Below are 16,560 nucleotides of genomic sequence, written 5' to 3'. Positions count from 1 at the left end.
GACATCTTTATCACCTGGCTGTCTGCCTGTCATGCTGTTTGCTGAAGATGGGGGATGAGTGAATTGCTGCCACTCCTCCAGGACTGTGTAGGTATTGCTCCTGTTAGATCAGCAGAGGATGAATGGCTATTAAGCACTGCCATATTACACATCTGCATTCTTCTACAACAGACAGGATCCAAATCACTTGGGCTACTCTCCTGTAGGTTCATCTGTATTTTCCCTGGATCGGTCGGTGGATGGGCTAACCACTGCTTACCAAGATTAAAAACCTCAATTTTTTTGTGCTATCTTCATGCTTTTGATCTTATACACATGTAAAATAAAGAATACAATACAAACTGCGCATGTTAGACACAATATCCACAGATTTGTTTACTGATATAGTACATTCAAACTCATGCTTAGACAGGTAGAATAATGTGACATATTTGGCTAAGTAATGCATAGTAGCAGTGCTTGTGTGATTCCACAGAAGGGGTTAGCATGTCCTCAGAAGTCTCTCTGGTGTCACTCCTGTACAATAAGTGGTTGATCCTGAGAAAGTTGCTCACTAGTCACTTAACTTGATTGTCATGCGGTTTGCTGACCTTTCGCAATCAAGAGCTTTAGAGATGAGTCACGAGTGTCACCGTTGTCTTTTAGCTCCTTTTTAGACCTCTGTTTTGCTAGTCTGGTCTCAGATCTGTATGTTCTTTAGCCAACCCTTCTGACTATCATTGTGTGTCAAGTTGGCTAATGCACAAACAGATCTAGGAACAGGCTACTGTTTCCCCTCTTGTCATTTAGTATTGTTGTGAAAGGTTTTGACATGAAAGATCTGAATAAAAACATATTGCTGCCCGTAGACGTCACTACAGTCTCTGGTTCGAATACAGGCTGTATCACATCCGGCCGTGATTGGGAGTCCCATCGGGCGGTGCACAATTGGTCCAGCATCGTTCAGGTTTGGCTGGGGTAGGCCGTCATTGTAAATAAGGATTTGTTCTTAACTGACTTGCCTAGTTAAATAAAGGTTAAATACATATATATATATATATATTGCTTAAGATAAAGGCCAGTCTAAGAATCTGGAATTAAATGAGCAGCACAATGAACTAGAAATAAAGTTCCAGAATCTGAGAATGTGACAGTGCCAGTATCAATGTTTAGACAAGGTCCCGTGCAGAGGGTGTGTCACATACCATACTGTACAGTAGTTATCTACATGTGAGCTGTCTCATCACTAGCCTCACTGGAAGTGGATCACTCTTTCACACACACAGCGCTGCTCTCTCGTGGCTACATTTTCAAACGTAGTAGAAAACACAGGCATCATCATGATCAGAGGATTTGAATTAATTTAAATACACTGAACAAAAATATAAATGCAACATTTTCAAAGATTTTACTGAGTTACAGTTCATATAAGGAAATCAGTCAATTTAAATTAATTAGGCCCTAATCTATGGATTTCACATGACTGGGAATACAGAACCATCTGTTGGTCATTGATACCTTAAAAATAAGGTAGGAGGGCGTGGATCAGAAAACCAGTCAGCATCTGGTGTGAACATCACTTGCCTCATGCAGCGCGACACATCTCCTTCGTATAGAATTGGTCAGGCTGTTGATTGTGGCCTGTGTAACGTTGTCTCACTCCTCTTTAATGGCTGTCAGAAGTTGCTGGATATTGGCTGGAACTGGAACACACCGTCGTACACTTTGCTCCAGAGCATCCCAAACATGATCAATGGGTGACTTGTCTGGTAGGTATGCAGGCCAGGGAAGAACTGGGACATTATCAGCTTCCAAGAATTGTGTACAGATCCTTGCATTATCATGCTGAAACATGAGGTGACGGATGAATGGCATGACAATGGGCCCCAGGGTCTTGTCACGGTATTTCTGTGCATTCAAATTTCCATCGATAAAATGCAATTGTGTTCGTTGTCCATAGCTTATGCCTGCCCATACCATAAACCCACCACCACCACCATAACATTGACATCAGAACATTTACATCAGAAAATCGCTTGTCTTCCATCTGCCCAGTACAGTTGAAACCGGGATTCATCTGTGAAGAGCACACTTCTCCAGGGTGTCAGTGGCTATCGAAGGTGAGCATTTGCCCACTGAAGTGAGTTACAACATCAAACTGCAGTAGGTCAAGACACTGGTGAGGATAACGAGCATGCAGATGAGCTTCCCTGTGATAGTTTCTGGCAGTTTGCGCAGCAATTCTTCAGTAGTGCAAACCCAGTTTCATCAGCTGTCTGGGTGGCTGGTCTCATACGATCCTGCAAGTAAAGAAGACAGACTTGGAGGTCCTGGGCTGGCGCTGTTACACGTGGTCTGCAGTTGTGAGGCCGGTTGGACATACTGCCAAAACGACATTGGAGACAGCTTATTGTAGAGAAATGGCAACAGCTCTGGTCCATTAATGCAGTCAGCATGCCAATTGCACACTCCCTCAAAACTTGAGACATCTGTGGCTTTGTGTTGTGTGACAGAACTGCACATTTTAGTGGCCTTTTATTGTTCCCAGCACAAGGTGCACCTGTGTAATGATCATGCTGTTTATTCAGCTTCATGATATGCCACACCTGTCAGGTGGATGGATTATCTTGGCAAAGGAGAAAGGCTCACTAACAGGGATGTAAACAAATTTGTGCACAACATTTGAGAGAAATAAGCTTTTTTTGCATATGGACAAATTCTGGGATCTTTTATTTCAGCTCATGAAAAATGAGACCAACACTTTACATATTGCGTTAAAATTTTTGTTCAGTGTATATTAAAAAAGACAAGAGAGAAAAAGATCCCATCAACTCTTTAAAGCTGATATAATAGGAACATTCAATTTGTACATTTACAGTAATGTAATACAGCAAACAATAGCAACATTCAACAGATAGAATATTCTACTTTGTAGAATATGGTACCAATATTTTCAATACACACGTCCTGTGTATTTACATTACCTGTGGTCTCACAGCCTGGCGCATTATCACTACTTAAATATGGTAAAATCAAGATCACATAGCAACTGGTTCTCTATAATCAATGTATATTAAATAAAGGCAACATTTGCTCCATATAAAAAGGTAAAAGAGAATCAAACAAGTCACTTGAGTAAGGACACTTTGTGGTATAAAGCACTGAGTTCGGTCCTGAGTTTGCTGAACGACGGCCGGTTCCTGGTGTCGTACTGCCAGCAGCGACACATAATGGCATACACATCTGGAGGACAGGAGTTTGGGGCTAGCATCCGGTATCCTAGGAGACGGGACAGGAGAACATGATTGGACATCAGGTTGGCTTCACCTGGGGTTAATCCAGAGGGGTGTAATGTTTTGGACTCCTGTATAGAGCTGACCTAACTCCATATTGTACCCAGAGTCATGTCTGTTCTATACACTTCTATAATGTTGCATCACCACTCCTAAACTAGTTACACGGACTGTCTGAGTTAACCTTGTATCCTTATTGACCTTTTTATTTTTGCACTGTTTATGCACACTCAGAGTCCTACACACTCACTGCTCACTCACACATAATATGCACATACATTTATACTGACTCTACACACACGTACACCCACTCACATACAAGCTGCTGCTACTCTGTTAATTTTATATCCTGATGCCTTGTCACCTTACCTCTATACATATCTACCTCCATCACTCCAGTAGCCCTGCACATTGTAAATATGGTATTGGAACTGACCCTGTATATAATATGCTTACTTACTTTATTGTGTTCTTCATATTTTTTTTTTCTCCTGTTTTTTTCTAGTAATACATTATTGCATTGCATTATTGATTATTGCATTGTCGGGTTTTGAGTTTGCAAGAAAGGCATTTCACTGCACTTGTGCATGTGACATTAAAACTTGAAACTCCTACAGAGCACAAACTACAGTCAACTCCAAATGCTGACTAATGTGTTAGAAATCTCATTGACTCGCTGTACCTTTCTCCACCTCGTCCCGTGTCTGCTGGTTGGACATGCTGGTGTAGGGGGTGACTCCCCTGGAGAATATCTCCCATAGGAGAACTCCAAAACTCCACACGTCACTCTCCGTGGTGTACCTCCCTGAAACACAGGCAGGGAGCAGCATTGAGACAGCTATTACATTTGACAGTGATCCTGTAGAGATGCCATACCCATTCAACTGTACACTATTCCACAATCACAGCTTGAGAAAAGTAGTGATAGAGTTTTGAAATTAAGCTTCCTCTAAGCCCCAAAAGGTATGTTCTGACTTTTATTCTGACAGAACTCTTCTATGTTTCACCAGCACTCCGACCCCAGAGAGCACAGTTCAGCGTGTGTCTGTTAGAGATGACATTTCAGAGAAATACAAAAGCAGTACACTGATCACAGGGTGAGGAATGATGGCTGGGTTGACAGGTTGTTGCCATGTTTAGTGGGTTCTCTCTAGCCTTGGGATATGCAGAGAGATTGATGAATAAAGAGAGGAGGGGGGAGAGGGATGGTTGTGAGTGTTGTGGCCGTGGGGCAGAGCCAGATGGGACGTACCGTAGTTGAGGGCTTCGGGGGCCGTCCATTTGACAGGGATCTGTTTGAGGCCCCCCGCGGCAGAGTAGACCCCGTCCTGCTGCTCGCGAGACATCCCAAAGTCACTGATCTTCACCCTGCTCTGTTCTCCCACCAGACAGTTACGGGCTGCTAGGTCCCTGCAGAGAGAGAGAGAAAGAGAGAGAGAGAGAGAGAGAGAGAGAGAGAGAGAGAGAGAGAGAGAGAGAGAGAGAGGGTAAGGAAAAGAGGAGCAAGACAGAGGGGTTGAGGGAAGAAATTAGAAGGCAATATAATCAAAGTCGAAAAAACAGGTAGAAGATGAGCCAGAGAGGGAGAGCGAGAAAGAGCGAGCGAGAAAGAGAGAGAGCAAGTGAGCGAGAAAAGTGAGTGAGAACGAGAGCGCCAGAGAGAGAACCAGAGAGAGCCAGAGCCAGAGAAGGAAGCAAATGACAGCCGATAAATAAGTGAGAGAAAATCAGCAGCTCTTGTCATCTGTGGGCTCCCTGATGCAGGGTGTAGTAGTGAGCAGAGGCAATTTGACATGCAGTGTTCGGAGGAGTGTTAGAGGGTAACAGGGGCTGGAGCATCCAGCCTGGATGTGTTCCTGCTTGGTTAATTATCCAGCACTCCTCTGATGAGCCAGGAGCCAGGGCTCTGAGCCCTCTGTCCTCTGCAACCTCCTCAGAGACACGGCAGCTTAACACTCCTAGGGTCATTCCTACGCTACAGGCTCCAATAACCCCTACACACTGTGTTAACTTCACTGTCCCAAAAACCTCAATCTGTTTCATCATCTAGAATAAATTGTGCAACCAAAGGCAATGTAATCACATTGTATGGCAGCCTTCATTCAGCTCAATGTCTGAGAAGACTAGATCCATCTCCCTAGCCTCTCACCGGTGGATGCATTTCTTGCTCTCCAGATACTCCATGCCAGATGCCACATTCTCTGCCATTTTCACCAGCATATTTGACTTCAGGTTGTGACCTTCACTGCGCAGGAAGGACAGGAAGTCTCCCCCTGGCAGAACACACACAGTCACACACACACTTTATCAGTCCATTGTAATGATAGCTGTGGTTAGTGTAAAGGCCCTCGACAGATTGGCTCACCTTGTACCAGCTCCATAATGATATAGATTGGTTGTTTCTGTGTGCAGACACCAATCAGCTTCACTATGTTAGGATGGTCATACTGCTTCAGGATCCTGCACAGCAGAGAGTCAGCAAGGTCAATGTGAATGAGAGAGAGACAGAGAAAGAGAACGAGAGAGGGAGAGGGAGAAACAGACTGACCTGGCCTCCATAAGGAACCTGTTCTTGTGTTCTGGGGCCAGGTTCTCTCTGCAGGCTTTCACAGCTACAGGGGTGTTGTCAGAAAGCAGACGACCACTGTACACCTCCCCAAAGTTACCCTGGACAACAGACACACATCAAGCTTCATTCTGGATCTTGGCTGAAACAAAAACAGAAGGCCAACCTGACAATCAGAGCCTCTCATAACTCCAAACAGACATTCCACGGGTGGTGAGCTCACCCGGCCAATGCTCTGCCCCAGGATGACATCATCGTGTTCCAGAACCCACTTGTCCTGGAGGGAGAGAGACAGAGAGGAACCAATCAGAGATACCAGTGCTGCTGTTCCTTCTGAATGGGTAGACTGGCTTTGCAGCCTGGTAGAAGCATTTCGGACCAACTTCTAAAACTGCGTTGTACGAGTGTAAAATAGTGTATGTGTACAGTATGTGTGTGTGTGTGTGTGTGTGTGTAGAATGGAGACCTTGTAGTGTGTGCAAAACACTGGAGCCCTTTTGATGGACAGCATAGTGGTAGTACAGTATGCATGCAGCTCTAGAGAACATGTGAGTGTGGTATGTATAGCACTCTGGAGGAGGGTGGAGAGAAAGTATGAGTATGTGGATCTTGGGAGCTCATTAAAATCTGATGGATCCTAACGCTGAGACAGCTGCTACACAGAGTGGTGAGCAGAGCAGGTGTGTTCCGAGCCCATTCACTCCCAACATGCTCAGGAGAGGTGTAATAGAAGCTTGCGCGCATGCAGGCACACACACAGTGTTTTGCACACACTACAAGGTCGCTATTCCACACACACACAAAATATAGACCTACATACAGTGGGGCAAAAAAGTATTTAGTCAGCCACCAATTGTGCAAGTTCTCCCACTTAAAAAGATGAGAGAGGCCTGTAATTTTCATCATAGGTACACTTCAACTATGACAGACAAAATTAAGAAAAAAAAATCCAGAAAATCACATTGTAGGATTCTTAATGAATTTATTTGCAAATTATGGTGGAAAATAAGTATTTGGTCTCCTACAAACAAGCAAGATTTCTGGCTCTCACAGACCTGTAACTTCTTCTTTAAGGGGCTCCTCTGTCCTCCACTCGTTACCTGTATTAATGGCACCTGTTTGAACTTGTTATCAGTATAAAAGACACCTGTCCACAACCTCAAACAGTCACACTCCAAACTCCACTATGGCCAAGACCAAAGAGCTGTCAAAGGACACCAGAAACAAAATTGTAGACCTGCACCAGGCTGGGAAGACTGAATCTGCAATAGGTAAGCAGCTTGGTTTGAAGAAATCAACTGTGGGAGCAATTATTAGGAAATGGAAGACATACAAGACCACTGATAATCTCCCTCGATCTGGGGCTCCACGCAAGATCTCACCCCGTGGGGTCAAAATGATCACAAGAACGGTGAGCAAAAATCCCAGAACCACACGGGGGGACCTAGTGAATGACCTGCAGAGAGCTGGGACCAAAGTAACAAAGCCTACCATCAGTAACACACTACGCCGCCAGGCACTCAAATCCTGCAGTAGCAGACGTGTCCCCCTGCTTAAGCCAGTACATGTCCAGGCCCGTCTGAAGTTTGCTAGAGAGCATTTGGATGATCCAGAAGAAGATTGGGAGAATGTCATATGGTCAGATGAAACCAAAATAGAACTTTTTGGTAAAAACTCAACTCGTCGTGTTTGGAGGACAAAGAATGCTGAGTTGCATCCAAAGAACACCATACCTACTGTGAAGCATGGGGGTGGAAACATCATGCTTTGGGGCTGTTTTTCTGCAAAGGGACCAGGACGACTGATCCGTGTAAAGGAAAGAATGAATGGGGCCATGTATCGTGAGATTTTGAGTGAAAACCTCCTTCCATCAGTAAGGGCATTGAAGATGAAACGTGGCTGGGTCTTTCAGCATGACAATGATCCCAAACACACTGCCCGGGCAACGAAGGAGTGGCTTCGTAAGAAGCATTTCAAGGTCCTGGAGTGGCCTAGCCAGTCTCCAGATCTCAACCCCATAGAAAATCTTTGGAGGGAGCTGAAAGTCCATGTTGCCCAGCAACAGCCCCAAAACATCAATGCTCTAGAGGAGATCTGCATGGAGGAATGGACCAAAATACCAGCAACAGTGTGTGAAAACTTACAGAAAACGTTTGACCTCTGTCATTGCCAACAAAGGGTATATAACAAAGTATTGAGATAAACTTTTGTTATTGACCAAATACTTATTTTCCACCATAATTTGCAAATAAATTCATTAAAAATCCTACAATGTGATTTTCTGGATTTCTTTTTCTCATTTTGTCTGTCATAGTTGAAGTGCACCTATGATGAAAATTACAGGCCTCTCTCATCTTTTTAAGTGGGAGAACTTGCACAATTAGTGGCTGACTAAATACTTTTGCCCCACTGTATATACATACATACATACATACATACATACATACATACAAGAGCACCCCCTGACTCACACATCTCCCTCCTCCCACATACATAAAGTTAAACCCACAGGTCCACCCAACACCAGCACACAGGACCGGAGACACGGGGCCCATTAACTACACTTTGCTAGGCCCCAGACTTAATTGATGGCCGCCTCATTATTCTCGACCTGTTAGAAGCATTAACCAACAGCCACATGTCCCACAGCACAGAATGAGAAGGGCAGCGGAGGGTTTTTACTGTAATCCTGCCAAGGACAGATTTAGAACACCATCTGAGATAAAATTGTATGTAATTCATCTGTAAAAGAGACATGGTCTCAGTATAACTCCCAGATAAATTAAAGGTAAAATTGTCATTACAGAACTACTGGAGAAAGACAACTAAACATGTGGGAATGTAATTGAATCCTTATTTAGGTAAGTTAAACTAATAACATTAATATTTAAGAAATACTTAGACAAATAAAGCATTGAGGAACCTTGAATTAAACACGATAAAACAAAACAAGGGACTTTTCAACAAAGGTAAAACAGGATCTACAATATATTACAGTTGATCAGTGAGTGAGTGTGAGAGAGAGAGAGAGAGTGTGAGTGTGTGAGTGAGTGAGAGCGAGAGAAGCGTTACCTTTAGGACAGGTCTCTTCAGGACAATGTCAGACCTCTTGGTGACATGTTGGTGTGACGAGACCAGGTGGTTCATCAGCATGGGAACGGTGTGGAATCCCTCTCCATCCAGGCGGTACATATTCTAAAACACACACACTTTATAACCATACAAACTGTACAGACATGATCATATTGTAAATACACACACACACACACACACACACACACACACACACACACACACACACACACACACACACACACACACACTCACACACTCACACACTCACGTCTGTGCTCTGGATAAGGAAGTGCCTGCAAGAGCCAGCCCAGTGGACAGAGAGGACATACTCCTGTTTGCCCTGACTCTGTCTGACCAGGAAGTCTCCATCACACCTCAGCAGCTCCTGGACTTCCAGCCTGGGGATGACTCCGTGGTACCAGTTCTGCTGCTCCAGGGGGCGCTCTACCTCTGGGACTGGGGACAGGGCAGGGGGCACCTGGAGGGGATTCACACAGCAAGGTCAATGAGGGGCCAGGAAAGGAGGGACCTGGGCATGGAGCGCCCACTGTGAGACTCATAAACCATAAATTGATTTCAATGGGAGATTAGTGCGGTTTGAGATGCATGACTCACACGTGTATCTCTAGATGAGATTCAGCACAGGGGAACAAATACCAATAAAGTACATCCAGTGGTGTAGTGGAGTGTAAACAAGTAAACACAGTTTACATTTTTTTTTGCCCAACAGTTTACACACCTTTTGCAGAAAAATTAAAAAATGAAAGAATAGGAAGGGTTACTTTTTTCACCACAAACGCGATCAGTTTACCCACCAACTTTGTTACCACTACATCACAGATTAATACATAGACAGGGTAACAATACACTGCTAAGGAGACAAGATACAAGGAAGATACAGCTACAAACTACATTGATCAGGAGATACAAAATACACTGCTCAAAAACAATACAATATATCTCTAAAGACCACCCACATGGATACTAGTGGTGTAACGGACCGTAGTTGATCTGGATCACCCCCACGGTTCGGCACCCATGTGAACCGCGGATTAATTGCAACGTTTAACCATCATAGTGTGAAATACAGTTTTACTGCCGCTGTTACTTTTTAAAGTAATAATAAATATCGATGCAGAGTTGCAGTGAAAAGATAAAGACAAGACAGATGTATTTTACTCTGAAGCCTGAAGGTTGATTTGATTTTTTTTTTTAAGCAGTTGCGTGTACTGTTCACGTGAACCGGGCATGTTGAATCCCAACGAATCAATCTTGGATGATCGCGTTACAAAAATCAAAGAAGAAGAAAGAGCAGTGACAGCCATGGCTAGCGGAGGAGCTGAAGAACTGGAAAAGCCTCCCGCTTCATTTAAGTCTCATGTTTGGGAGCATTTTGGCTTCCCTGTCAAATATGATGACGGAAGAAGGGTGGTGGACAACACCATAACGGTGTGTAGGCATTGTGCCACAAGAAAGCCGTATGGTCATGCAAATACATGGAGCATGGCCACACATTTAAAGCGTCATCACCCTGGTGTGTCAGTGACGGGAGACAACAACTTCTCACTGCGACATTTAAGCAGCCCTTTGCTGCAGAATCAGACCGGGCTAAAGCCATCACCAAATCTATTGGGATGTTTATCGCTTTAGACCTGAGGCCATACTCCGTTGTGGAAAACAAAGGTTTTCAAAATATTGTAATGGAGCAGGTCGCTAACCCTCGACCTATCGACTGTGCCCCAAAAGCATGCTCGAGTGGCAGAGTCGATATCCGCGCTTATAAACCCAGGGTCGTTACAATATGGTGAAACTACTTGAGCCACGCTACGAAATCCCCTCGCGCACCCACTTCAGTATGAAGATCGTGCCAGATCTTTATGAACAGGAAAATAACAACATTGTCGACGAATTATCCAAGGCATCCTCTGTTGCCTTCACCACAGACGGGTGGACCTCCTGGGCGACGGAAAGCTACGTGACTGACTGCTCACTACACCACAGAGGAGTGGAAGATGCGAAGTCTGGTGCTACAGACACGCCCCCTCTACGAGAGTCACACAGGCACAAATCTGGCGCAGGTACTGCTAGGAGCAGTAGCAGAGTGGAAGCTAGAGGCCCAATAGCAATATCCCAATCACCACAGATAATGCCAAGAACCAAGTAAATGCAGTGATAGAAGCTGGACTGGGGCCACAGATAGCTTGCTTTGCACATGTGATCAATTTAGCATCCCAAAGGGGAATCTCAGTGAACCAGATGGACCGCCTCCTTGGGACGATCAGGAAGGTGGTTTCCTTTTTCCAGCTGCTCATGTGCTTAAGATCAAGCAAGAAATGCTACAGCTACCGACCCACAAGCTCATACACGATGTCACTTCAAGATGGAACTCCACTTATGACATGTTGGAGCGCTATCTTGAGCAGCAGGCAGCTGTATACTCTGCACTGACAGACGAGACCCTGGAAAAAATATAAAGACATCGTCACCTTATCTGATGACCTGAAAGTGGCCGTCTGTGTCCATGATCCTACTTCTGAAAACAAGGATTCTACAATCCATGGCCCCAAGAGAGGAAGACGGCACCATCACTAGAGATGTCAATGCTGCCATTAGAGAGGACCTGAACCCCAGATACCCCCCTAATGTACAGGACTACCTTCATAGATCTACTGCACTGGATCCAAGGTTTAAGTCCCTGTCTCACCTAGACCCTGCCCTACACCGGAGGACATACAGTGATCTCCCCACTGAGATTGTGGCCACTGAAGAGGTAACAACAACAAAAAAGAGTGAATTACTTCAATAATAAATATACTGCAGTCAAATGTTAGATTTAGAATTGGAATCATCCGGTGTTTATTTTGAATAATAATGGATTTTATTAAATGTTATTGCCACAATTATAGTTCTAGAGCTGACAGGAGCAGACTCAGAGGCATCTCCTCCACAAAATAATTTGGCCACGAAGAAGCTTTTCGGGGAGACCTTTGTGAGCAAGGACACAGGCAAGATGTTTGCCAACACCATCAAGAGGAGGTGGCATCCTACAAGGCAGCAAGTGGCATTCCAGTGGATGGTGATCCACTGTATGTTGGAAAAGCAATGAGTGTAAATACCCTCACATTGCTATGACGGCAAGATGCTACCTGGCTGTGCCTGGCATTTCATATCCTAGCGAGAGGGTCTTCTCCACAGCAGGGGACATAGTGACTGCAAAGGAGGTCTATCCTCTCCCCAGACAATGTAGACACCCTCATCTTTTTGAAATAGAATTTGAAGTTCTAAGCTCAGGTCTGCTTTGCTTTCTTTTTTTTGATGTGGACACAGGCTATTTTTTCATTCACTATTGTTCAAAGGAAGAAGGTATCATGTCTCATATTGCACTTTTTAATTTAACAATTGAGTACTGAATATTTTATTTAAAGATTTTATTTAAAGATTGAAAAGTTCCTTGCTTTAAGTGTTCTTTAAGTAATACATGGAAAGCAAAGTTATATTTGTCCCCCCCTTTTTTTTGGCGGATCCGGAAAATGATCAGATCCGTGACTCAAAACTGTGATCCGATCCGAACCATGAGTTTTGTGATCTGTTGCACCACTAATGGATACCTAGTCATTTTTTTATTACTACAGACAACATGGCGCCAATTCAAAAATATACTACTGTTCAGATGACAAGATAAGGCATCCTACAACTGGAGCGTTTCACAACTGGAGTCCTACTCTGAACAGTTAGGCTTACAGAGAAAAAATGGCGAAATGCTATTTGACAAGGGAACTGTTTGACTGTCTGACTTGGGTTGTTTGAATAGACAGAGAGAGATAAATCAAAGGCAGCAGGTGGGTGAAAACAGAACAGGTCCATCTGTGACAGGGGTGATCACAATGATGCCTCACTGACAATGAATGACTATAGTTGACCGTGTATGAAAATAACAGATCGTCTATGCTGCATCAGTGGTATGACCATAGCTGACTATTTCTGAACACTGACTGTGTGTTACATCACTGACCGTGTATTTGGGTTTGAACAGGCCGCTAAAATGGCTTATGATGCCGTCCACACTGAGGTTTCTGAGGCCGTCCCTCTCCTGAAACAACACAGAGCACAACCATCAACAACCTCTCTTTTAGGAATGCTCATCACCACCAGTATCTGTGTTAATAATAACAACATGTAACAGCACTCAGAAACACTTAACATAATCCACAGATGAGAGAATTTCACAAAAAATTACAAACATGATGAGTAGAGAATGTCAAAGAAGAAAATACTTGTTTGCTTTAGGGCGGATCTGGATAAATCAGCGCTATGAAAATGGGTGAAGGAATGCACTCCAGTCAACACCATGACAGACAGCAAAGTATGCAAAGCACCAAGATCCTCAACCATGCCTCTGTTACAATAGAGATGGTTGTGTCTGAACGAGACACGAGGATAGGTTGTCCTCAGTACAGAACAGACTGGTTGAGTCAGTCTGTAGTTCAGATGCCTTCTAGTTGAACTGTAAGGTTACATAAGGGCAATTCCAAGGTAGCAGAATGACGCTGAGATTTTTTACTTTAAAAAGTATGCCAAACAAAAACCATTGATTGCAAAGTTAAACAAGTCATACAACTCTATGCACAAGCAGTACTATTAAACATTTCCACAGAATTCTACAAAAACACATTTACTCGAATAACAGTATAGATGTAAAGTTTGTTAACAGAATGACGGTAAAATCTCCTTCAGTTTTTTTATGTGACCACGTTTTCCAAAAACTCTTAAATATCTACTCCGAATTGAGATTCAAAGAAGTTTGCAGAAAGATTGGGGTGTCAGCTATAACATGATACCTTGAGTTTGACATTTTTTTATACTTTGGATATTGAACCACAGTAAGTGAAGTGGATTACCACCCGGTAACAGAGTGATGGTAACATAATGACATCATGGGTGCCTGAACTGTACTACACAGAAATGCATAATCCTGAATGGCATTCTCTTCATGGTGATGTATCCTGAATAGGTACACAAAAAGGTAGAAACATTTTATATCCTCCTTTGCATGTTTGGGTATTATTCTACATACTGGCTATTCTAATGAGCGCCGCCCCAAAACAAGATGAAATCTGGTTGAACCGGACCGCACCAAATCTGTACCAATCATAGACGTCTATGTTTCACAAGTTTGTACATCACAGTTTAGCACAGAGTACAGTACAGCAGAGTAGAGTTCAGTACAGTGCAGTATAGTACTATACAGTAAATTATACTGTGCTCTACTGTACTGTACTAAACTCTACTGTACAGTAAAGGACAGTACTGACCTATACTCTACTTTAGATTACTGTACTCAATCAAATCAATTTGTATTTGTCACGTGTAGACTTTACCGTGAAACTATCTCAGGAGCTCTTCCCAACGATGCACAGTTAAAAATAATACAAATACAAATAGTAACACAAGAATTAAGCTGTATAAAAGTGAGTACCAGTACCATGTCACTGAGCAGGGGTACAAGGTATTTGAGGTAGATGTGTACATGAAGGCAGGGTAAAGTGAATAGGCATCAGAATATATAATAATAAGAGTAAAATTAAAAACAGTAGCAGCATATGATGATTTTGAAATTATGTGTGTATGGCGTCGGGGTGTGTGTGTGCGCGTGTATGTATGTAGTGTATGTGAATGTGTGTGGGTTTGAGTGAGACTGTCACTGTAATGTTTGTGGGTGAGTCTATACATAGTGTGTATACAGTTGAAGTCGGTAGTTTACATACACTTTAGCCAAATATATTTAAACTCAGTTTTTCACAATTCCTGACATTTAATCCTAGTAAAAATTCCCTGTCTTAGGTCAGTTAAGATCAGCACTTTATTTTAAGAATGTGAGATGTCATAATAATAGTAGAGAGTGATTTATTTCAGCTTTTATTTCTTTCATCACATTCCCAGTGGGTCAGAAGTTTACATACACACAATTAGTATTTGGTAGCATTGCCTTTAAATTGTTTAACTTGGGTCAAACGTTTTGGGTAGCCTTCCACAAGCTTCCCACAATAAGTTGGGTGGATTTTGGCCCATTCATCCTGACAGATCTGGTGTAATTGAGTCAGGTTTGTAGGCCTCCTTGCTCGCACACACTTTTTCAGTTCTGCCCACACATTTTCTATAGGATTGAGGTCAGGGCTTTGTTATGGTCACTCCAATACCTTGACTTTGTTGTCCTTAAGCCATTTTGACACAACTTTGGAAGTATGCTTGGGGTCATTGTCCATTTGGAAGACCCATTTGCGACCAAGCTTTACTTCCTGACTGATGTCTTGAGATGTGGCTTCAATATGTCCACATAATTTTCTTTCCTCATGATGCCATCTATTTTGTGAAGTGCACCAGTCCCTCCTGCAGCAAAGCACCCCCACAACATGATGCTGCCACCCCCGTGCTTCACGGTTGGGATGGTGTTCTTTGGCTTGCAAGCCTCCCCCTTTTTCCTCCAAACATAACGATGGTCATTATGGCCAAACAGTTCTATTTTTGTTTCATCAGATCAGAGGACATTTCTCCAAAAAGTACGATCTTTGTACCCATGTGCAGTCTGCCGTTTTTGGAACAGTGTTTTTTTCCCTTGCTGAGCGGCCTTTCAGGATATGTCGATATAGGACTCGTTTTACTGTGGATATAGATACTTTTGTACCCGTTTCCTCCAGCATCTTCACAAGGTCCTTTGCTGTTGTTCTGGGATTGATATGCACTTTTTGCACCAAAGTACGTTCATCTCTAGGAGACAGAACGCGTCTCCTTCCTGAGCGGTATGACGGCTGCGTGGTTCCATGGTGTTTATACTTGCGTACTATTGTTTGTACAGATGAACGTGGTACCTTCAGGCCTTTGGAAAATTCTCCCAAGGATGAACCAGTCTTGGCTGATTTCTTTTGATTTTCCCATGATGTCAAGCAAAAAGGCACTGAGTTTGAAGGTAGGCCTTGAAATACATCCATAGGTACACCTCCAATTGATTCAAAGTATGTCAATTAGCCTATCAGAAGCTTCTAAAGCCATGACATCATTTTCTGGAATTTTCCAAACTGTTTAAATGCACAGTCAACTTAGTGTATGTGAACTTCTGACCCACTGGAATTGTGATACAGTGAATTATAAGTGAAATAATCTGTCCGTAAACAATTGTTGGAAAAATGACTTGTGTTATGCACAAAGTAGATGTCCTAACCGACTTGCCAAAACTATAGTTTGTTAACAAGAAATTTGTGGAGTGGTTGAAAAATGAGTTTTAATGACTCCAACCTAAGTGTATGTAAACTTCCGATTTCAACTGTATGTAGTATCGTGAGTGTGCATAGAGTCAGTGCAAGATAGGGTCAATGCAGATAGTCCAGGTAACCACTTAGCAGTATTATGGCTATTTAGCCATCTTTAGCAGCCTTTGCTTATTCCTAATATTTAGGATAGAAAATGGTTAAACACGTTATACATGCCTTTGTAAAAATAGACTCAGCTTTCATTTGACAGCAAATTTGATGCGCTCCAATGAACTTCACATTTTAGTGCTCGTGTGACTTTTTACTTGGTGGCATTTTACAAATGCCCATAACACCAGGGTTACAACACAACCTGCGTGGGAACATTAATGCAATTCACTTT

General features: G+C 43.1%; 1 protein-coding gene across 2 annotated transcripts in view; it reads right to left on the bottom strand.

Moving 5' to 3' along the window:
• Positions 1-346: 346 nt before the first annotated feature.
• The window catches only part of fes (FES proto-oncogene, tyrosine kinase), a 36,865-nt gene continuing 20,651 nt past the window's right edge, over positions 347-16,560 (bottom strand). Inside the window, exons 10-19 of one of the 2 annotated variants that reach the window (XM_071401797.1) lie at positions 12,926-13,003; positions 9,182-9,391; positions 8,911-9,033; positions 6,062-6,115; positions 5,821-5,939; positions 5,638-5,732; positions 5,422-5,545; positions 4,525-4,682; positions 3,955-4,077; positions 347-3,258 (exon numbers count right to left, since the gene is read on the bottom strand). In XM_071401797.1, coding sequence (XP_071257898.1) covers positions 3,107-3,258; positions 3,955-4,077; positions 4,525-4,682; positions 5,422-5,545; positions 5,638-5,732; positions 5,821-5,939; positions 6,062-6,115; positions 8,911-9,033; positions 9,182-9,391; positions 12,926-13,003 — 1,236 coding nt within the window. In that variant the 3' untranslated portion in view covers positions 347-3,106. The remainder of the gene's footprint in view (positions 3,259-3,954; positions 4,078-4,524; positions 4,683-5,421; positions 5,546-5,637; positions 5,733-5,820; positions 5,940-6,061; positions 6,116-8,910; positions 9,034-9,181; positions 9,392-12,925; positions 13,004-16,560) is intronic. The other variant, XM_071401798.1, reaches the window with a different exon arrangement.

Source organism: Salvelinus alpinus, chromosome 5, assembly GCF_045679555.1.
Source record: "Salvelinus alpinus chromosome 5, SLU_Salpinus.1, whole genome shotgun sequence".
NCBI classification, from domain to species: domain Eukaryota; kingdom Metazoa; phylum Chordata; class Actinopteri; order Salmoniformes; family Salmonidae; genus Salvelinus; species Salvelinus alpinus.
The sequence above is the reverse complement of the archived record's forward strand: the minus strand, read 5'-3'. Positions and strand labels throughout refer to the sequence as shown.